This window comes from Mus pahari, chromosome 10, assembly GCF_900095145.1.
Source record: "Mus pahari chromosome 10, PAHARI_EIJ_v1.1, whole genome shotgun sequence".
Lineage (NCBI taxonomy): Eukaryota > Metazoa > Chordata > Mammalia > Rodentia > Muridae > Mus > Mus pahari.
Genome location: NC_034599.1, coordinates 16,975,411 through 16,999,072, shown reverse-complemented (window position 1 = coordinate 16,999,072; position 23,662 = coordinate 16,975,411). Strand labels below are relative to the sequence as shown.

General features: G+C 47.1%; 1 protein-coding gene across 6 annotated transcripts in view; it reads right to left on the bottom strand.

The window, feature by feature from the left end:
* Smarca4 (SWI/SNF related, matrix associated, actin dependent regulator of chromatin, subfamily a, member 4) overlaps positions 1-23,662 on the bottom strand; it is a 91,034-nt gene that overhangs the window by 58,617 nt on the left and 8,755 nt on the right. For all 6 annotated transcript variants that reach the window (XM_021206548.1, XM_021206547.2, XM_029543634.1 and 3 more), the window contains exons 2-11: positions 12,237-12,486; positions 10,391-10,523; positions 9,373-9,759; positions 9,051-9,149; positions 7,678-7,936; positions 6,361-6,487; positions 5,779-5,952; positions 3,869-4,042; positions 2,185-2,352; positions 2,026-2,076 (exon numbers count right to left, since the gene is read on the bottom strand). In XM_021206548.1, the coding sequence (XP_021062207.1) occupies positions 2,026-2,076; positions 2,185-2,352; positions 3,869-4,042; positions 5,779-5,952; positions 6,361-6,487; positions 7,678-7,936; positions 9,051-9,149; positions 9,373-9,759; positions 10,391-10,523; positions 12,237-12,458 (1,794 nt within the window). In that variant the 5' untranslated portion in view covers positions 12,459-12,486. The remainder of the gene's footprint in view (positions 1-2,025; positions 2,077-2,184; positions 2,353-3,868; positions 4,043-5,778; positions 5,953-6,360; positions 6,488-7,677; positions 7,937-9,050; positions 9,150-9,372; positions 9,760-10,390; positions 10,524-12,236; positions 12,487-23,662) is intronic.

Genomic DNA, 23,662 nt, shown 5'->3' with positions numbered 1-23,662 from the left:
AAAAACAAAAAAAAGGAAAAAAAATGTAGCAACAAAAATAATTTTATGGGTTATTAAAGGCTCATAGCATTAGTAAAGTTGAGAACCACTAGAGGAACCTAGAATGTTAATCACATAGAATTGTCCCTTCAAGAGTAGGAATGAAAAACCTTGTTGGCACAGAAGGCTGGAGCAAGCCACTCTAGAATTTCTAGCCTAGTAACCTTTGCACTATCTGTGTGATTAGACTTTTCCTGCATCTGGCCCTCCCCCAGACCCTTATGAATTTATTATTCTCAGCTAATCTATACAACCTATCTTTATGGACTTTACAAGTAGTTCTGATGCAGTCACTGATGTAGTCTGATCCGCCCTCAGGGATACTTAAGTATACTTTGTTGTACATATGGGACTGAGTTAAATTACCCCCCAGAAGTGCTTTCACCAGTCTGTGCTGTGCTGTGCTTAAATACACCTAAAATAAACCACTGAGGTCGGACTCCTGAAGTCGTGGTGAGAGGTAAACTGCCTTCTCCCCTCCCCTCCCCTCTCGCCCCAGCTCATCATGCTGCTGGCTATAAAGGTCACAGAGCCCTGCATGTCTACATGGCCCAGCAGTATACTTGCCTACAGAGTATTTTGAGTTTTTCCACCAAACATATGCCTTTCAAATAAGTGGGGAGTAGCAAATTCTCAGGGGACAGAACAATAAGCATGTGTGTGATCTGACTTGGAAAGACGGCAGGCCAGGTAGGAACTAGCAGAGAGCCTGGTGCCTGCACAGAAAATGTGCAGGAAGCAACAATCTAGTTGTGAAGCAAAATTTCTATCTGTGAAGGACTTCAAGGTTCCTCTCAAACAATTTTTTTGTACTTTTTTTTTTTCCTTTAGTTTTCGAGACAGGGTTTCTCTGTGTAGCCCTGGCTGTCCTGGAACTCACTCTGTAGACCAGGCTGGCCCGGAACTCAGAAGTCCGCCTGCCTCTGCCTCTGCCTCCTGAGTGCTGGGATTAAAGGCATGCGCCACCACTGCCAGCAATTTTTTATACTTTTGTAATTGTCTTTTGTAAAACAGGATACTGCTATATGGCCCAAGTTACCCTTGAACTTAGGGTGAACTTTCACTTTTGACCTCACGTGCTAGACTCCCAGGCAGGTGACACCACATCTGCCTTCTGTTGTTCTTTTTGTCACTGAGTGCTGGAATACGCAGTAGACAGGAGCCTACTACACAGAAGGTGATGGGTTTGACCCAAAGCCAGCCAGTACTATTTCCCGACACACACACAACAGGTGCCCTGAATGCAACTGTCATGTCAGTCTTGAGTAACTGAAAAGTGTACAGCGTCCCATCTCAAAGTAGACAGCACAGCCTGCTGACTTTCTGGAATGACATGCTAAGCCCATGAGTGAACTGACTGACGGAAATCAGGAGGATGGCACAAGGGGAGAAGTCAGGACAAACTCTGAAACACACTCCCAATCACAGATCTGAAAACAAAGGTTGAGGTCTAGCTGAGACTTCCAACAAGGACATTGGATGCTCAGAACGGATGTCCAGTGGGTTCTAAACTAAACAAATATATAAATCCATGATGGCTGATAGAAGTGAGACTACTGATTTTAGAAACAGACGGAAGGGGAGTCAGGTCAGAAATAAGCATAGCATCTGGGCACAACAAAATATGCCTGCAGTCCAAGTTGCCTACAAAATGCTCAATGCACATTGGAGTGCAGGTGTGTGTAGAAACAAACAAAAATATAATTAAAAAAAAAAAACAAACAATAACAAACAACTAAGTGAAAGCAGCCAAGCATAGTGGACTCACTTCTGAGTCCAGTATATGAAGTACAAGTAAGACAATCAGAAGTTCAAGCCAAACCCTGGGCTGGGAAAATGACGTAGTGGATAAATGTATGTGAATGCCACCCCAGGAGGAGAGAGACAAAACCTTCATCACTGCCCCCACTACATAAAATTGTCAAACTGAAAGAAATGTATCACAGGGCCAGCTAGCACTTCTGTAAGAAATGCCCCATTTCTCACCTCACCATCTGGTCCAATGGCAGGTGTCTGTCCTTCAGCATTTTCTGCCTTCTGCAAATGAAGAGAGACATGATCAGTCTGACCCTACAGGCCCAAGCCACTAAGCATATAGACAAGCCAATTCCAAGGGGTGCCTGTACTTAGTCAGGCCCAGCGAACCTTCTTTTTCTTCTTCTTCTTCTTCTCCTTGGCAACCTGGGCAGCTTTGTGCTGCCGCACCAGCTCTGTGAGGTTGGCCACATACTCATCTGTCTGCTGCAGGAGGTAGGCCAGGCGCTTGTCCTTCTTCTGGTCAATGAGCTTACGGTAGCCCTCCTCATCTTCAGCCTGCAAAACCAAGGCAGGGTGAAACACAGTCTTGTGGGGTGCACACCTGAGGACTGTAGCTCATTCATGAATGCTACTATTCCCATCACCCAACCCCATGCTGAATCTCAAGGGCACTGCCAGACAATACAGGTCTTGTCATGAGCCATTCACGCAGGGCATAAGTGAGTTCCACAAGGGCAGCAGTGGCACAGGCCTTTAATCCTAACACTCAAGAGGCAGATCTCTGTGAGTTCGAGGCCAGCCTGGTCTACAGAGTGAGTGCCAGGACAGCCAGGGCTACACAGAGAAACCCTGTCTTGGGACTGGAGAGCTGGCTCAGTACTTAAGAGCACCGACTGCTCTCCAGAGGTCCTGAGTTCAATTCCCAGCAACCACATGGTGGCTCACAACCATCTGTAATGGGGTCTGATGCCCTCTTCTGGTGTGCCTGAAGAGAGCAATGGTACTGTACTCATATGTATAAATAAATAAATCTTAAAAAAAGGATGAAAAAGAAAAACCCTGTCTCAACAAACAAACACCAAAGAGAATTTTAGACTCTTTCTCCAAAATAACATATCACAAATCCCAACCTTTGTACCTGATCTGGGCACTATCACCAAGAATCTCAACTCTCTTCTTTCTACCTGATCAATTCTCAGCCTTGAATTCCTTATATCCTTTCAGAAACAAATCAAAGCTGGAGCTGGGCATCATGATGTACGTCTGTAATCCCAGCATGTGGGAAGCAGCAGCAGGTGGATCTTACCAGAGTTTAAGCATAGCCTGGTTTATATAGAGGTTAGCCAGGGTTATACTGAAACCCTGTCTCAACTAAAACAAAACCCACTACACAATTGAAATGTTCCCTGGGCACTCTTTCAGTAATCTAGTCCCCCCCACCCCNCCCCGCCCCACCCCCTGATGGCTGGCAAGGCCCCACCGGATCCAACCATGCAAGCCCTTGAACTCAGTGTCCTGCTGTTCAGCACCATGAGGTTCTAAGGCCCCAGAGGGGAACTTATGGACCTGGCGTTTGGTGTCCCGCTTCCTTGCCATTCTCTCCTTTTTGGACCCTTCCTTCTCCCTACTGTGCTCTGTCGGCACTGTGGCCCCTGGCCTGTCTCATTGTTTCTAACAAATTATACAATGACTGTTTTGTTCCTTCAAGGGCAAACATGAGCCCCATGAAGATAGGGATTATTCTGCTACCTCCTGTGTCCCCAGTATACATTCTAGGGACAAACTCAGCATCTGTCCAGTCAGCAACTCTACCATGATGAAATGTCAGTGGGAATCATCTGGACAGAGTCTTCCCTGTACCTTCTGTGGCTCTCATGAGGCCCTGCACTTACGGCCAGAGGAATGAAGATGAAGGCCCAGACCTCTGCCTCCCAAATCCATGTGGCTCTTCCTTCAGCTCCACTTCTAAGCCAAGCCACGGAGTATCTATGTATAACCCTGGGGTGAACAGCCCAGCACTCACCACACCCAGCACACAAGGGGTCAAGAGCAAGAAAGCTATAGTGTGTACCATAAGCCTCCGCATTCGCTCTTTCTCAATGCGCTCATTTTCTTTCTTCTGCTCCCGCTCAGTGTTGGCATGGTAGGTGGCCACAGCCTTGGTGAGTTTCTGGAGTTTGCCTGTGACTGATCTGTGATACTCCCTGAAGTCCTTGGCATGCTGCAGAATGCTGTTGAGGTACTCCTGCAGAGAGACAATGTTGAGGGCTGTGAGGAAAAACTGTACCCATAGCTTGTTTAAAGACAAAGGAGCTCGGGAGGCAGAGGCAGGCAGATTTCTGAGTTAGAGGCCAGCCTGGTCTACAAAGTGAGTTCCAGGACAGCCAGGGCTAGACAGAGAAACCCTGTCTTGGAAAAACCAAAATAAATAAATAAATAAGTAAATAAATAAATAAAAAAAGACAAAGGAGCACTGGGAACTGGCTTGGTGGCAAAGCACTTCCCTAGCATATAGAGAGCTCTGGTTCCATCGTCAGCACCTCCCAGCACTTGAGAGGTAGAGGCAGGTGGATTTCTGAGTTCGAGGCCAGCCTGGTCTACAGAGTGAGTTCCAGGACAGCCAGGACTACACAGAGAAACCCTGTCTCATCTCCAAAAAAAAAAAAAAAAGGCAGGAGGATCAGTGAGCTCCAAGCCATCCTGAGCTAAGTAAGTGAGAATCTGCCTCAAGAAAGTTATGGTGTGTCCCAAATAAGGGGACAGTGACAAAATTTGTAGGAAACTGGGAAATACTGCACAGATGAATCATAGATCAATGAAATGGTAGACAGTTAACTTTTACCTACAGAGTCATCCTAACTGCTCCTGTATTTAACGTCTCATTAACATATACACACACAGAGAAAATGGGATGACAACTACCAAAATCTTAACTATGATTAACAGAGCATTGACTTTTTGTATTTTCTTACGTGTGGAGCTAGAAGTTGAACCTATGACCGTGTGGTATGAGATGGCCAAGTATTCTATCAACGAACTACATCTTGAACTCAAGCTGCCCTTAAATCTGTATTTCTGCCTTAGTCTCTGAATAACTATACTACATCTGGAATAAACAGTCATGGTTTTTAAAATGTATACACTATAAATGAGCAACCAAGCCCAGCAGGGTGCTACCTGTAATCCTAGCCTGCAGGAAGCTGAGGTACAAGGATTACTGAGTCTGAGGCCAGTCTGGGTTATACAGAGAATACCACAACAGTCAGGAATACTTAGCAAGACTCTGTTTCAAAAAAACAAACAAACAAACAAACCCAAAGCTGGGAGGTGCCAGAGTGGTTAAGAGCATTTTTTGCTCTTCCAGAGAACATGGCTACAATTCACAGCTCTACATAGTCGCTGGCCACCATCTTTAATTCCAATTCCAGGGAATATGATTCTGTTCTCTTCCAACCTCCTGGGGTACCACACATTCATGTGATGTGCAAGTAAAAAAATATGCATAACTCTAAACAAATCTTAACAAAAATAAACAAAACAAACGAATGTATAGCAGACTGATTCATTAACAAGCCTATCTGACAACAGACTTTTATTTCCTTGATGGACTTTGTAAAAATCGTAGTCTCTTATGGTTTCCCCTTGCTCAGAGCAAAAGCCCAAACACTCCCTGTGGCTCACTTGCCAGCTACCCCATCCTCGTTTCTAGATAAAACATGGGGGCATGTTCCAGCTCCAGGGCCACTGCCCCTCCTCAGCATGGCACCCTTGCTCAAGTCCTCCTGCTCTGCCTCCCCATAGAAACCTCCCTGAGCCCCTCCTGTCTGAGAGGATCCTTCTCCCATCTCTTGAGCCTGCTTGGTATGATCACTGCTCTTCTTCTCTTGCTGTCTGTCTGTGTACTGGCACACCGCTGTGCCCAGCACACTCTGCCTAAGCCACAGGAGACTCAGCAGAGCACACCCCGCAAGGCCAACGCACCTGGTGCTTCTGGCGGCGCTTGCGCTCCTGTTCAATCTTCTGCTGCTTCTCCAGCTTCTCAGTGATGCGGGCCTCCCGCAGTGACTGACGTTTGCTGCGCTTGTAGGCCTTGGCATTGAGCGCTGTCTCTAGGGCCGTGTCTCTTCGCATGCACACCACCACCTCCTGGCGCAGCTTTAGGGTAGAAAGTAAGACACTGGCATTAGGCAGGATGGGCAAAGATGCTCACAAATGATGACCACACGCTGGGCAGATGATCCTACAATGAACTGCCTGGAATGCACGGGACACTTGGGAGGCAGCTGGTCGGGTGAGCAAAGAACAGAACGTCAGAGAACAGGACTTTTATACCCCACACGTGCAGTTCCCGGGGAGTGTGTAAAGCACAGTACCCTCGGGAAGAGGCTCGCCAGGCCGCCAGTCTTTCAGCTGCCAACTGCAACAGTAGGAGTCCATACCCATGACTGCACAGACCAAGTCTTGCCACAGCATGGGCCATGACAGTGACCTAGGTCTCCTGAGTCCTGACTGCCCCTCCCTCAAAGCACTCTTGGAACCCAGCATCCCCACAGACACACCCACCTGCCTCTGGAAGTTCAGCAACCTAAGGGCCTTGAGTTCGATGGTTGCTTTGGTTCGAAGGTCCCCAGCCAGGGACCCAGGGAGGTTTTCAAGTTCCTGAATTCTGTGTGCAATTCGAGCCTGAAGTCTGGGCAGAGATGGGGAAAGAAAGGCGATGAGGACTATTTGTCTACGAGAAGTCACCTGGTTCCTATCTTTAAAGCTGGAGTCTATAAAGAGTGTGTCCTCAAAGGAGGCAGACCCAGCCCAGCTGAAAGAGAGGGGACTCTTCAGAAAAGGACTCAGACACCACACACAACAGAGGCAAGCAGCCTCAGAGTACTCTTGCGAACAGGCCTGCTGGGACCACAGCAAGCCCAAGACTTGACAACTGCCCTTGTTAGCTTTTATTGTCAAGATGACACAACCCTGAGTCATCTGGAAAAAGGGAACCTCAGCTGCAAAACTGCCTTGGTCAGATGGCCAGCCCACTGTGCAAGCATGAAAAAAAATTTTTTTTGAGACAGGATTTTTCTGTGTAGCCCTGGCTGTCCTGGAACTTGCTTAGAAGACCAGGCTGGCCTCGACTCATGAAGATCTACCTGCCTCTGCTTCCTGAGAACTGGGATCAAAGGCATACGCCACCGTGCCCTGCCCTAGCAGTGTGATTCTTAGGAAGGTAGGTCTGAACTATCTAAGGAAGCTGGCTGAGCATGAGCTGGACAACAACACAGTAAGCAGTGTGCGTCCAGTCGCTACTTCAGTCCTGACTGAGTTACTTCCCTCAGTAATGGACTGTTACCTGGAAATCTATGGTGAAGTAAACCCTTTCCTCTCTAAGTTACTTTGGTGTTTTATCACAGCAATAGGAAAGCAAACTAAAACAGTGACTTAGCTAAGATCTAATCCCATATGGGCAGTGAGAGTTGGCCTGTGGCATTAGGCAGCCCAGCCTCAGCATGACAAACAGGGCTGTGGGAATCTGCAAAGCCCATGGGCATCAATGTTTGGTCTACAGGTTAATCCTTCCAGTAACCCTATGTGGAAAAAGTTCCCTACACTTCTCTTCTTATAGTTATTGATGGAACACCCACTGTGTGCCAAGGCAGCTTCTCATATGGAGTCTTCGCAATGAATAGGCCAAAAACGTAGCCTGTTCTCTTGTGGCTCCCAGTCCCACTAGGAAGGGTAAAGCAGCCATTGCAGAGCACAAGTGCAAGGGAGTGGGACCAGGCACCACAGAGGTGGCCATCACCTCACTTGGTGGCCAGAAGATATGCTGCAGCATTCCCTTGTACCCAGCAATCAACACTGGCAGTGTAGCACTTGGGCGCTCACCTGTACTCCCGCTCCTGTAGGATCTCCACAGGGTCCAGGCCCCGGGGCTTCTGGATGGGGGTGATTCGGCTCTGCTTCTGGTGCAGTGGCACCAATGGAGCAGGCTGGGCTGGCTGCCCTGGGGACTGTGTTTGTGGTGGCATTACAGGTGAGGCAGCAGGCGGGACAGCAGGAGGTGCAGGTGAAGGGCGGCCTGTTGGTTGCGGGGGAATCAGCTTCTGTGGGGTACTTGTGGGGGCAGCAGCATTGGCCATGGGTCCTGAAGAGGCAAGAGGAGTGTGCTGCTTGACCTCTGAGCCCCAGGACTGCCCTCCAGCCACCTCTAACCTAGGCCAGAACCTACACACTCCTACACTCCAGCTCACTTCTCCCATAGCGCCAACTTAACCACCCAGTGTTTGCTTTCTCTGTGCCTGGCACACAGTGACAGTGGACCCATCTTTTCTCTACAGAAGCTCACTCCTCCCCTTTAGCAGCTTCATCTCTGCCATTTCAATTATCCTTGGTCAACGGCAGTCTAAAAAATGTTAAAGGGAAACTACAGGTACAAATGATTACTAAGTTTCAATTGCATGCTGTTATGAATAGCTACACCCAAATTCTCCATCTGCATCATTAACTGCTTCTTCACAGCAGCTCTGTGCACACTGTCCTGAGACCGGTCATGCTTAATCTATCTTGGCCGATGTGTTTTATCATTAGTTCTTGTTACTCTGTTTGATAAACAGTGTATGAAGAAAACAAAATGGGATGCACAGGGTTTGCTGCTTTCTGCATGTCAGGTATCTCCTGAGGGTCTCGGATAGCTTCTCTCTCAGATGGAGAGACTGACTCTAGTTCACATCCAAACAAACCAGATTTCAATACACAATGATGCACCTCAGACCCCAAGAAGACAGTCAAGGTCCACTGTTCCAACGCAAATGAAGACCTTGAAATACCCAACTAAACTTTCCAGAGTCAACTCTGAGAGGACAAGTCCAAGACCACAAGCAGTTACCAAAGTTGGCAGGATACTCAACTATTTTGTCTTCTATCTCCCTCCACTGGGGGTGTTCGCTAGAGAAAAGGATATCATACTGGACACCTCTCCCCCAAGCTCATAAGCCCCTTATTCTGAGTAAGCTTGTCTGTGGTCACAGCTATAACCAGCTATCTCCTTGAGCCCCTAATAGACAGGAGATCGCAGGACAAACCCTACCCACAGGAAAAGGAAGATAAGAAGTACCACAGACCCCAGTTGAACCCCTAGAGAGGTCCACAGAAAACAAGGCTTATGGGGTGAAAACTGTAGCCTAATATCTGAAATCCTGCATAGCTCAGGTTCATGACAGAGGTAAGTAAGGCATGTCACCAACAGAAAAGAAACTTACCTTCAGGCCATGGCTTGGGAGGCCCTCCAGGCGGCTGACCAGGCATCCCGGGGGGCACACCTGAGGGTCCTGGGGGAGGCATGTTAGGCCCTCCCATACCTACATGGAAGGAAAGCAAACACCATAAATGCAAAGGTGCTCACCTGCTGGCCCGCTCCTATCAGCTCAAGGAGCACACCCACCCACCACAGTATGGGGAGAGATGGATAATCCCAACCATCCCAGCAGTCCTAGGTACCACTAGCTGGGAGCCAGGATTGCCTGTCATTATCATCCCCACTGAGCATTCTCCCCACTCCAGGAGCAGGGATGTAGGTCTTACCATGGGGTCTACTGTAATTTGGAGGGGCTGGTCCTGGTCCGGGGCCGGGGCCGGGTCCTGCGGCGGACACTGAGGGTGGAGGTAGTGCTGGCATCTGCTGTTGCATTCCAGGCATCGGCCGCTTGCCTTGCACGGCCATCTGCAGGTGGTCGGGCAACGGCTGGCCCCTGGCCAACATCTTATAGGCCATTATCTGAGCTCTGAGTTGATGCAGCTGGTTCTGGTTAAATGGGGTTGGGCCTCTGTTTTGCTGCCCCAAGGCCTGGGGGTCAGAACCATCTAGTGGGGCCCCTCCTGGCCCAGAGGACATCTGGGGGCCTGAAGATGGGCCACTGGCTGGAACAGGACTGGAGGCATGTTCGGAGCCGCCCAGGGGTGAGGGGTAACCTGCAGGGAAAGACTAGTTCAGTGGGCACTCAGCAGCATGCATCTATGACTGCTAGGTTACATCCACCCCACCTGCTCTCCCTGGAGAGGTAACTGGACATCATACTCCTGAATCAAACAAGAAGCACCCAGAGGGAGGTAGCTGAGCCAGAGCCTCGGCCCAGCAGCTAATGTAGTTATGAGCTTGGGTACATTTCAGTGGGATACAGATAATCAGTGCAAAAGTTGAAAACTGCAAACCAGGCTCCATCAAGCCTGCACTCTGGCTTCTCCATTGTCATTCCTGTGAACCCCAGGACCCAGTGACTTACGTACTGACCCTGGTGACAGGGAGGACTCAACAAGTCATCTACAGTATCAATCATTCCGATGTAGAAAAGCCCACTTGCCTAAAACAGTGTCCTAAGGCACAACTGGAATTGCTAGCCTCCAGGCTCTACCATGGTAAGCCCTGACCTCAAACACCATGCTGATCTCTGCCCCACCTGTTGGGTATTTGAGACTGCTCCAAGGCAAGAGGACTAGCCACAGCTCACCAGGGAGGCCTCCCCACAGCTAAGATGTACCTTGAAATCCGCACTGAGGAAAGCAGGCACATTAACATGAAACAAGACAACGACCCAGATTGTACCTTGAGAATGCTGGTCCATGGGACTAGGTGGAGGTGCCATGCCTGTGTGGGCCCCTGACCGCATGCCCATCCCTTTCATCTGGTTGTATCGTGGGTCATCAGGCATGCCCTTCTCGTGCATGGACTCCATAGGCTGTGAGATGTACAAGGACACAGGTCAGCCAAGGACAGCAAGAGGCGGCTGCGCAAAGCTCAGGAAGAAGCAGAGCTGAGAAAGAAGACCACACAGAGCTCCACCCAAGGGTACCAGAGGGCTGGCTCTGAGGCACACTCACCACACCTTCTGGGTGTCAGGACAGACACAAAGTCAAGCTACTGGAAAAGGTGACTACTTAGGCAGTGAAAACATGGAGCTGTCTTTCAAGCCAGTGAGAATCACAAAGAAAAATGTCCTGATCCCTTGCACTTTATGCCAAGGAGACTCGCTGCAAACCTAGGGCTGAAGCCCTCACCCTGGGAGCCTATAAATCAAGCAGACATGCAAAAAGGTCTACTGCATATAAAGACTGGACAAGAACAAGGCGTCCCCACTGTCCTCAGGGCCTCAGCAGCTGCCAGCTTAGGAAAGGCACAACTGTCCCACCACTGAGACAGCACAATGTTAGCAGGATGCTGGCATGTGAAGGGAAGTGACACATGGCACCTTTGGGAGTAGGTATGCCTCCTAGGGCAATGGCTAGAGTGGCTGTTGAGAGAAATTGCCTAAGACCAGTCGGTGAACTAAGACTGGTTATTGAGCATTCTACTTTGCAAAAACTCACAGGCCAGCATGTGATTAAGCAGAGTGACACCAAAGCCACACTCAGTCTAGCTGTAACAAAGGAAGCTGATACATGGGTATGGGGGCAGCTTCCTGTGGGGCCACTGCTGTGTGTAGGCTGAGGTGTTGTCAGGCAGGGCTCCAACACACAGATTTCTAGATACATGGTAGGTGTCCAGTGGGCACCTGTCAGAGGCAGTAGAAAGGGCGAGCAACACTGAGAGAAGGAGATGTGGCCTACGGCACATGGAGGGGCCTGTGAGCCAGACGGTGGGCTCCTGCATGTGGCCCAGAGCTTCCTTTATACGGGAAAGAACAAGATAAGTGTGCTATTAAGATGACACAACAGTCCAGAACTGGGGAGCCAGATAGAGATGTCTGGAAGCAGACAGAGTACAAGAACAAGCCAGGCCAAGGAATGAGACAGGCATGTGAGGGTCTTCCTCATTTGTGGATAGGGAACACAACCTATACATGGAAGCCTGCAGGGGTAGGAAGCAAACACAGGACAACCCTGCAGGGAAGAGGAACAACGGACAATGCCACTATGGTAAACCCTCCCGCAGCCTCCTACGTCTTCTTACACCCCACCCCAGCCTCTGTGGGTCACCCCAGATAAATGCTGATGTTATACCCAGCCAGTCCTAGGAGGAACACTGAGGCCTCAGGACAGGATTGCTGCTTGGCAGTCTTGCTGGCACAAGCAATGCTGACACATTTACCAAAAGAAGATTGCAGTCTGGGACACATGCTCACAAGCAGACTCAATACTCCCCACTGCGTCAAGTATGCAGACCACCAGTGCAGCCAGAGGAGCGTCCTGGAAGCTGGGATTCCTTATAACACACAGAAGCACAAGGAGAATGGGAAACGTAGAGTGAAATGGCTGCTCAGCCTCCTGGCTCAGGACAACAGCCTGACTCCTTTGTTCAAAGAAGCACATCTTAGGGTAGGAATCAGAACTAAGCCAAGTCACCTCCACAAAGACCTCTCTCCTCTAGTGTCTGGAGGCTCGTGCAGCTTTGAATGTGACACTAAGGAAAGTCTCAGGAACAGAGTACAGGACTGAGATCACAGGATGCCTACCTTGTGCATCTGATGCATGTTGTCCTGGGGGTACCCTCCAGGCCCCTGGGTGGGCATGGGATGTCCTGCTGAAGGAGGTCCTGGGCTTGGCCCCATCATGCTGTGGGCAGAACCTGGTGAAGGACCAGGGCTAGGACCCAGCATTGCACCAGGTGAAGGACCAGGGCCCGGGGAAGGACCAGGCCGAGGAGTTCCACCCAAGGGTGGGTCTGGAGTAGACATCTTTACAGGAGCTACAGGCAGTGGTCTCCTGTTGGAAAGAAATTCTAGTCATCCTAGAATCTGGGACATGGGTTCAGTTATGTCAAGAACAGCAAAGGGCCCAAAGGAGCCGGGTGTGGTGGCGCACGCCTTTAATCCCAGCACTTGGGAGGCAGAGGCAGGCGGATTTCTGAGTTCGAGGCCAGCCTGGTCTACAAAATGAGTTCCAGGACAGCCAGAGCTACACAGAGAAACCCTGTCTCGGGGACAAAAAAAAAGGGGGGGGGGGCCGAAAGCCAGTCAGGTTCACCCAGCCCACTGTGCCCCATCTTGTAGGCCTGATACCAAACGTTTGTTCCAAACCTTTCTTTTATTCTTTTTGGGAAAAACAATGTTATCTCAGGAAAAGAAATCAGCTCAGAAAGCAGGGACTGATGATGCAGGTCCATGACCCCAGAAACAGTGAGGCAGAGGATCTTAATTTGAGTTCATCCTGGTCTACACTAGTTCCAAGCCAGCCAGGACTGTATAGTGAGACCCTGCCTCACTCCCCACCACTACCATGAAATTACTTCTAGGTATTGCCCAGCCTTATCTAAATATCACAGGGTAGTTAAAGAGACAGAATGGGGAAACTGACCAATAATCACTCTAAGAAGCTACACTGATGTGGTCAGTGAGACAATGTCCTCCCATTACCTCCAAGATCAACTGGGTCCCCAGGAGACTGTGGGGCAACTCTCAAATTATCTTTTAACTGTGGAGTCATCTGTTCTCTTGTTCATGAAGGTCATGGAGACAGACTGACAGGAAGTCAGACACACAGACAGACAGACACACACACACACACATACAATCAGTGAGAGCTAATCAGAGTTCAGTCTACAAAGTTCACATGGAGCTAAAACTTCCAAGCAAAGCCACACCCGAGGTCTTTAACTTGTCCATACAGAGATAAACAAGTGGGAAAAGGAAGGCTGGGAGAGCCAGAGGTTCTCTCTCCTCAGGGCCCATGACCCTTGGGCAGCAGATCCTTAACTGGCCTTGTCAGTTAAAGCAACTGAGTCCAGGCATGGTGCCACACGCTTTTAACCCCAGCAGTGGAGGCAGAAGTAGGTGGATATCTGAGTCTGAAGCCACCTGATCTACACAAACTTACTTCCAGACCAGCCAGAGTGCCACAGTGACCCTGTCTCAAACGAGGAATAAAACAACAAAAAGGAGGGCTGAAGAGATGGCTCAGTGGTTAAGAGCACTGACTGATCTTCCAGAGGTTCTGGAATTCCCAGCAACCACACGGTAGCTCACAACCATCTATAATGGAATTTAGTATGTCTGAAAACAGCTATAGTGTACTCATATAAATATAATAAATCTTTAAAAAGTAAAAATAAAAAACAAGAATGAGGGCAAGAAGAAACAAAGAAAGAAAAAAAAAGAGAGAGAAAAGTCCTGCCCACATACAAGACTTCAGGCCTTGATTCACTGAAGCACCTACCTACAGCCAAAGAAGACTAGTTAAATGATGGCTAAACTACTTACCTCTCCAGCTCTAGAAGTAATCTGGACGTAACATCACATGGTTCTGGCCCCTCCACAGCTATCAAAGTCCCCGAAAGCCTATCTTGAGTTCATCACTCTAGAGAGCACCTTAGGGAGCACAGAAAAACCAGGAGCCAACGGATGGTAAGGCTATTATGAGCCTATCAAAAGATTCTAATGGGGAGCAGAGAGATTACTTAACAAGGTGAAGCAAGGGACCAGAAGTTCAAGGTCAACCTTGTCTTCACAGTGAACACCAGGTATCTCAAAAACAAGTCTGGAACAGTAGCTCATACCTTTAATCCTAACACTCAGAAGGCAAACAGGCAGATGTGAGTTCAAAGCCAGCTTGTCTACATAGAGAGTTTCAAAACAGCCAGGACGACATAAAATCCTCATCTCAAAACTAAACAAGGAAACAAAACAAAACCAAAAAAAAGGAAAGAGAAAGAAAGGAGAGAAAGCTCAATCGATCAATTAACTGAATCAGAGTGTACGCTTAGAGGGTGAGAACCTGGACAAGGCCTACACTTTTCCAGGCCAGCTTTCTGATCACAATACAAAACGCCATCAAACCTCTTAAGGCTTACTGACCTTCCTATTTAACAAGGAAACAGAAAGACCAAGACTCAAGCAACATGAAACTCTATTCCATAAATTCAACAGAAGTAAACTCTTAGCAAAGGACAACAGCCTTTCCAGAGAAGGCCATGACATGAAGATACCATTAAAATATGGGGCTGGGAACAGCTTAATGGTTAAAATACCTGTCATATAAGCATAGGGAACCCAAGTTTTGATCATCAGTACTCTTGTAAAAGCTAAACACAGCCAGGCTTGGTGATGCACGCCTTTAATCCCAGCGCTTGGGAGGCAGAGGCAGGCGGATTTCTGAGTTCGAGGCCAGCCTGGTCTACAAAGTGAGTTCCAGGACAGCTAGGGCTACACAGAGAATCCCTGTCTCGAAAAAACAAAAACAAAAACAAAAGCAAAAGCAAAAGCTAAACACAGCAGTGCCCATCTGTAACCCTAGCAATAGGAGTAAGATCCTAGGAATCTGATGGCTGATCAATCCAGTGGATCACACATTGCAGATCCATTAAGAGACTCTGCTTCAAATAATGTGAAGAATAACTAAGGAAACCACCAGCCTCACCTCTACATGCACACACAAACCTATACACTCGTTTGCACACACATACAGACACACACTAAAAGAAGAAATAAATGTATTAATATTTAAAAGACAAATTCAGGGCTAGGCATGGTAACACATACCTGAAATTCCATTATTCTGGATACTGGGCACAGAGAGCTACAGCAAAAGCCTATCTCAAAAATGGGGGTTGGGGGCTGGAGAGATGGCACAGCGGGTAAGAGCTCTGTCTTCTCTTCCAGAGGTCCTGAGTTCAATTCCCAGCAACCACATGGTGGCTCACAACCATCCATAAATGAGATCTGATGTCCTCTTCTGGTGTATCTGAAGACAGCTACAGTGTACTTACATATAATAAATAAATCTTTAAAAAAAAAGGGGGGGTGGGGGATTGGGGTGAGGGGCTGGCAAGATGATTCAGCAGGTAAAGGCACTTAATACCAAGCCTGATCTGAGTTCAAATTCCAGGATCCACACGGTAAAAGAGGAGAACCAAGTTTTACAATCTGTCTTCTTCCAGATGTGTGCCACAACAACACACAAGCCTAGGGACTAGCACATATTCAAATAAAAGCATGTATGTTGTGTGTGGAGGCCAGAAGAGAATCTTCCGCATCTCACATGTGAGACAGGGTCTACATACAAAGTACATAGATATAAGAACACTCACAAAAATAAAAATAGAATACAAAAGACTGAAGAAATGGCTCAGCACCTATGAATGTTTGCTGCTCAAGTGGGTGTGGTAGCTCACATCTTTATTCTCGGCACTCAGGTGGCACAGGCAGATGGATCTCTGTGAGCTCAAGATCAGCCTGGTCACCAGGCAGTGGTGGCGTACGCCTTTAATCCCAGCACTCGGGAGGCAGAGGCAGGCGGATTTCTGAGTTCGAGGCCAGCCTGGTCTACANGGGAGGCAGAGGCAGGCGGATTTCTGAGTTCGAGGCCAGCCTGGTCTACAGAGTGAGTTCCAGGACAGTCAGGGCCACAGAGAAACCCTGTCTTGAAAAACCAAAAAAAGAAAAAGAAAAAAAAATTCAGCCTGGTCTACACAGAAGGTTCCAGGACAGCCAAAGGTACACAAAAAAGAAAACATAAAAAGAAGAAATAATGAAAAAAGGGGAGAGGGGCTGGCTAGAGAGATGATGGCTTGGCGGTACTGAGTTCAATCCCAGTAACATGGTTACTAACCATCTATAGAGAGATCTAGTGCCCTCTTCTGGCTGCAGGCATGCATGCAGGAAAAACACTATATATAATAAATAAATCTTTGAAAAATAAAAATAAAAAGTGTTTGCTGCTCTTCTGTAAGACCTGAGTTTAGTTCCCAGCACCCACACTGGGAACTTTCTTTTAGTGTGTGTCTGTAATTCCAGCTCTAGAGAATCTGATATCCTCTTCTGGCTTCCACTGGCATTCAACTCAAGTGTATACACACACAGACAATGAAAAAGGAAAAAAAAAAAAATATATATATATATATACACACACATATATATATACACACGCACACATACATATACATACACACACACATTGGGGTTTTTTTGGTAATTTTTTTTAAGACAAGGTCTTACTATATAGATCAGACCAGCCTGGAACTCAAGAGCTCCACCTGGATTAAAAATCATGTACCACGATACCCATCCTATACAATAGTAGAAAGAAAATAACTCACTCACTCAGGGCTGGGGCGTAATTGAGCAGACCAGCACATGAATAGCATACATGAAGTCTTAGGTTTGCCCCAGAACAACAGAAGACCTTCTCTTAAAGGTCAACGGCATTTCTAATGACAACCAAGATTATCCTCTGGCCTCCACATGCACATACATGCCCTTCTGCAAAACCATAAAAAGAACCGTGAGGGGCTGGGCATGGTGGCACACACCTTTACTCCTAGCACTTGGGAGGCAAAGGCAGGTGGATTTCTGAGTTCAAGGCCAGCTTGGTCTACAGAGTGAGTTCCTGGACAGCCAGGGCAATACAGAGAAACCCTGACTTGAAAAAACAAAANAAAAAAAAAATAAAAAAAACCGTGAAGGCTCATGAGATGGCTCACACACATATACATACTGCAAACATATGTATATTTAACAACAACAAAAAAAGTTAAACCAGCCGGGCGTGGTGGCGCACGCCTGTAATCACAGCACTTGGGAGGCAGAGGCAGGCGGATTTCTGAGTTCAAGGCCAGCCTGGTCTACAAAGTGAGTTCCAGAACAGCCAGGGCTATACAGAGAAACCCTGTCTTGAAAAGAAAAAGGTAAACCATGGGAAAGTCATTTCTTTGTAGCTACCCAGTCCAAAAGCATTATAACAACTCTATAGTTTGAGACAGGGTCTCAGATACAATTCCCTTTTATCTAAATTACGTTTCCTGATGATACCATAATATATTTTTATCACTAAGAGATACAGAAAGAGAAAACAAACCAAAAGTCATTTGTGATCCCAAACCTTGCCTTCATTTGGTTGAAGAAAAGTCTATATCTCAGGGTATGGTGGCGCAGGCCTGTTACAGGTCCAAGGGTTGACCACTGGGGTGGAAAAGGGGCTGGTGATTTCTCGGGGTGCCTAGGTCAAGAAGCTACCTGGGACTCCTGGAGCACCCTTCAAAACAGTATTTCTCAGCACTTAATAGGCCAGTTTTTCTACAGTTTATTTCCCTATGGCTGATTTTATCAATTAAGTCTTCAAAACAGGAACATGAAACACTGCCAGGACAGTCAGGACTACACAGTGAGACTTTCTCTCAAAAACAAACAAAAAACCCCACTGGCTGTACAAGTGTGAGGTGCTGAGTTCAACTCCTCAGCACCCATGTACAAAGCTGGGCATGGCTGCGTATTCCTGTAACCCCAGGACTGGGAGACGAAGACAAATCCTTCAGCCAACGCAAGCTTCAGGCTCAGGGGAGACCCGGCAAATAAAAGTGAAGATCAGGAGCCGGGCGTGGTGGCGCACGCCTTTAATCCCAGTACTTGGGAGGCAGAGGCAGGCGGATTTCTGAGTTCGAGGCCAGCCTGGTCTACAGAGTGAGTTCCAGGACAGCCAAGACTACACAGAGAAACTCTGTCTCGAAAAACCATAAAAAAGAAAAAAGAAAAAAAAAAGTGAAGATCAGGAGGTCTCCAGGCTTCCCAGCCAATTTGATATTAGCCTGGAAAACTGTCTTCAAAAAACAAAAACAAAACAAAAAAAAGTGGTAAAATTTTTCATCTAAAAGGAGGAAGACAGTTTTCTAGATAGCAGATTAAAAGTCCAAACTGCTCCTGGGCTGGAGAGATGGCTCAGGAGGAAGAGCAAGAGCAGAGACTGCTCTTCCAGAGGAACCCACACGGCAGGAAACAACTGTCTCTAACTCCAGGTCTAGGTGATTCTATCTTCTGGCCTCCACAGACAGGCACCAGTAACAAAAGTGGTGCTCAGATAAACCATGCAGGCCAAACAGTTAACATTTTTTTTAAAAAGTCTAAACTGTTTCCATTCAGTTCTTAGGCTAATGAGAAGAAAAAGCAGAGTAGGTGGGTGGGAGGCAGGCAGGTAGATCTGATTTGCAAGGCCAGCCTAGTTCTAGGACAGCCAGGGTAACACAGAGAAACCCTGTGTCAATTAAAAAAGAAAACAGTCCTGATGACTAGGAACCTAGGTCCACCAAACAAAACTACAGGTGCCTGCTACCTGAAGAAAGCATTAATCCTACCGGATTCTCCACTTCCCAGGCAGCTAGAGGAGCAAGGTAAGCTGAGTCAAACCTGCGGCAACACCAGAAATCTCCAGCATCTCCAACAACCCCTAACCCAGTACAAGCCAACTTCCCCTCTGCCAATGAGCTGAAAGCAAGAGCATTTGACTGCTATAGCCTCTGCTCAAGAGGACTCCTGAACTGACTTCATTGTTTTTTAAAAAATTATCTCATGCCGGGTGTGGTGGCACACACCTTTAATCCCAGCACTCGGGAGGCAGAGGCAGGTAGATTTCTGAGTTTGAGGCCAGCCTGGTCTACACAGTGAGTTACAGGACAGCCAAGGCTACACAGAGAAACACTGTCTCAAAAAACCAAAAAAATATAAAATAAAAAAATTAATTATCTCATGTGTAGCCCAGGCTGGAACTCTAGATTCTGCTGCCCTTAACTTCCCAATGACAGAGTTGCACAGGTGCCCCAGCACCCAGCTTAATATCACCCTTTGAGGACCAGGCCTGTTATCACAGGCCTTTAATCACAACACATGGAGCATCAGTAAGCAGATCTCAAATTAAGAGGCCAGCCCAGCCTGGTCTACATATTAGACATGTCCAGCAAAGCAAGTGTAGCATGGAACCTACCTCAAAAAGAGAAAAGGAAAAAAAAAAGATCAGCTTTTGAAGGTTTATTAAGTTACTCATGGTTGTGATAAAACACCATGACTATAAAGGACAATTTAAGGAAAAGAGACTATATTCTAGTTTATGGTTCTAAAGGACTAAGAGTCCATCATGTCTGTGTGGAAGTATGGCAACAAGTGGCAGGCAGCTGTGAGGTCCTATCTTCAGTCAGAAGCAAAAAGAAGAAAAAGTAGGGTAAGGCTAACCACTCTTAAATCCCTACCTAACTGAGCTGCTTCCTCTAGCAAGGCCGTGTCTCCTACGCCCTCCCAGACAGAACTAACTGGGGCTCAAATGCTTGAGGTTATGAGAACCATGACCATTTAAACCACCACATAAAATACAAGAGGCTCTTGAGGATATCACTTGGGGGCTGGAGCTCTTCAAGGAAACCAGAGTTCAGTTCCCAACACATACGAATCCAGTGTCATACAATTCCTGTTCCAAGACCTCTGACACCCTCCTGGCTTCCTTGGATACCTGCACACGTGACACATGCATACACACAAATAAAATCAACCTAAAAAGAAAACCACACTTGCTCCTCTAGCTGCTGCCTCTGAAACAACAGGCTGCAGAAAAGGCAGAAAGTGTGCAGAGCCACCATCAGCTAAGCAGACTACACAACACTGGGAAAGAACAAGGGAACTCTGCACAAGGAACAGAGTCAACGAGTGCCTGAAGGAAGCCGGCTTCACTAACAAACAACAGGGGTGGGAAAGGGGTTCAGTGAGGGAAGCGCTTCCTCTGAAAAGCATCATGGCTGAGTCCCAGTACCATGTAAATACTAACTGCTGTGTCCACCATAGCAAGGGGCTGTAGACCGGTTCAAAAGCTCAAAATACAAGGTAGACAGAAATTGAGGAAGATGTTCATAGTCACCTCTGGGCCACCACACACGTGCCTACAAACAGTACAAAAAAAAAAGTCAGGTGACAGTTGCATGAGCCTAATCCCGGCACTAGGGAGGTGACAGAAAGACCTTGGGGCTCACAAGCCAATCTAAATGAGTGAGTAGGCATACTCCAGGCTCAGTGAGACAAGATTAGGGGCTGGAGAGAATAGTTCAATGACTAGTACACTGTCTGTAAATAAAAAAAAAAGAAAAATAGTAATATTGTTGCTTGGTCAAAAGTGTCCAGATCCGCCGGGCGTGGTGGCACACGCAGGCGGATTTCTGAGTTCGAGGCCAGCCTGATCTACAGAGTTCCAGGACAGCCAGGGCTATACAGAGAAACCCTGTCTTGAAAAAACAAATTTTGGGCTGGTGAGATGGCTCAGTGGGTAAGAGCACCCGACTGTTCTTCCGAAGGTCTGGAGTTCAAATCCCAGCAACCACATGGTGGCTCACAACCATGCGTAACAAGATCTGACTCCCTCTTCTGGAGTGTCTGAGGACAACTACAGTGTACTTACATATAATAAATAAATAAATAAATCTTTAAAAAAAAAGAAAAACCTAATTTTATTGTACACACACACACACACACACACACACACACACACACACATATGAATTAGAAATTGTGTATGGAGGGATGGAGAGATGGCTCAGAGGTTAAAAGCACTGGCTATTCTTTCCCGTGGTCCTGAGTTCAATTCCCAGCAAGTACACAGTGGCTCACAACCATCCATGAGATCTGGTGCCCTCTTAGGGCATGGTGAGATGGCCCACAGTGCAATTCTCCTGAGACTTTTAGGATATGCAAGAAGCACATCAGATGTCCCTGATTGACATCTCCCACTGTCACAGGTGATGCAGCAACTGTCATGTAGCCACCTGCTTCCTGAGCCAGTGAAGCATACCCAGCTGGCAAAACAACTTAAAACTGACAGTCACCAATGTTAAAAATGGGCACACTGCTTGTTTTTCTGTTGCTGGACTTGAGGATTTGGTTTGTTTATTTGTGTTTTTGAGACACATACAGGACACTATGCAGCCTAGTTGACCTGGAACTATATAGATTAGGCTGACCTCCAACTCATCTACCTCTGCCTATCTTTGCTTCTTGTTCTGGGATTAAAAGCCTGCACCACCACACCCAGCTTAACCCTGCACTGCTTTGATTCCCGTGCGTCTACCTCCTAAGTGCTGGGGTTACAGGCATGCACCGCCATGCTGGTTTATGCTGTATGGAACCCAGGACTTCCTATGTGCCAGCAAGCACTCTACAAACCAAGCTACACCCTGAGCAATTTTACCACACTGACTGGTGAACACAAAAGACAAACTGTTAGCTGACCATGGTGGCACATACCCTACCTTAGCACACAGGAGAGTGAGGAAGAAAGAAGGACCCAAACATCAAGGCTAACAGGAGCGTCAGCCTAGTTCCAGGCCAGCTATATATAAGACCTAAACAGTTCCCATCCTACCCCTCAAAAAAAGTCAGTCGAATGCACACCTGTCATCCTAGCATTTGGGAAGTGAAGGGTGCTGTTCAGGGTCATTCTCAGGCACATAATGAATTTGAAGCCAGCCTGGGCTGTCTGAGTCCATCTCATAAGCTCTAGAAACCAGCTTGGGGTACAAATGACAGGAAGAGATAAGGGCTGGTCTGTGTCTGCTAATATCCGCTTGTTTATTTCTGCATATAGCGCCTTCCTGGTGGAAAACAAAGTCAACAAGAGCCCCCTCCTTTTAAGCAGCTACAGGAAAGCCAACCAACCCCAGACAAGGCCTCCCAACTCCACATCCAGAAAACTTCATAGCAAACACCAAAACCACCAGTTACCTTAATGAGCTTAACACTTCTGTTACAATATGACATCAGTAAGATCTCCTGGTCTTGACTAACAGATCCTTGATATATCCCAAATAATACTGTCTCTTTCTTTTCTTTTCTTTCTTTCTTTCTTTCTCTCTTTCTCTCTTTCTTTCTCTTTCTTCTTTCTTTCTCTTTCTTTCTTTCTAGTTTTTCAAGACAGAGTTTCTCTGTGTAGCCCTGGCTGTCCTGGAACTCACTTTGTAGACCAGGCTGGCCTCGAACTCAGAAATCCACCTGCCTCTGCCTCCCAAGTGCTGGAATTAAAGGCGTGTACCACCACTTCCAGCAATACTGTCACTTTCATTCAGAGCTTTTAAACATTCAGTGTGTAGTGTGACTGACTGAACCCAGGATTAAATATGCTAAGCAAATGCTCCACCACTGAGCCACATTTTATTTTCTATTATTTTAGGGTCCGGAGAGGGCTCAGCATTTATTGCTCTTTCAAAGAACTAGAGTTCAACCCCAGCACACATGCAAGACAGCTCACACTACCTGAAACTCCAGATCCAGCCAGGGGATCAACTCATTTCCTCTTCTGGCCTCCACAGGTACCTGCACTCACATGTACATACCCACACAGGGACACAGAATTTTTGAATGTTATTATCTTTAATTATGTGTATCTGTGTGTCTGTATAGTGGGTATATGTGCATGAACACAAAGGAAAAATCAAAGCTGGAGTTGTGGAAATTAGGTAGTTATGTGACACCCAATGTGGATGCAGGAAACCAAACTTTGATCCTCTGAAAAAAAGTACACAGTCTTTCCAGCAGAGCCATTTCTCCAGCCCATTTTTTTTTAAATAATTTAATTATTTATTTATGTTTGTGTTTATGAGATGAATGACTAAACTCTGAGACATTTTGTTAAGTAACAGTAAAAATCAAAGAACAGTTTTCATACAAGGCAAGGTTGGTGCACATCTTTAATCCCAGCACTGGGAAGAGGCAGATGAATCTCTGTGGATCCGAGGCCAGCCTGGTCTAAAGATCAAAACACAAACTAATAAAAACAGATTCACACATTTTTTCCATTGTTGTAACTATTATTTCATGTGTGTGGGTGTTCTGCTTGCATGGATGTCTGTGTAATTCCCATGTGCAGCGCCCACAGAGGCCAGAAGAAGGCACAGGATCTCCTAGGAATGGAGTTACAGACTGCTGTGACCCACCATATACCTGCTAGGAATGGAACCTGGGTCCTCTGAAAGAGCTGCTAATACTCTTTTTTAAACCTTTTAGCTGGGCAGTGGTGGCGCATGCCTTTAATCCCAGCACTCTGGAGGTGGAGACAGGCGGATTTCTGAGTTCAAGGCCAGCCTGGTCTACAAAGTGAGTTGCAGGACAGCCAGGGCTACACAGAGAAACCCAGCCTCGAAAAACCA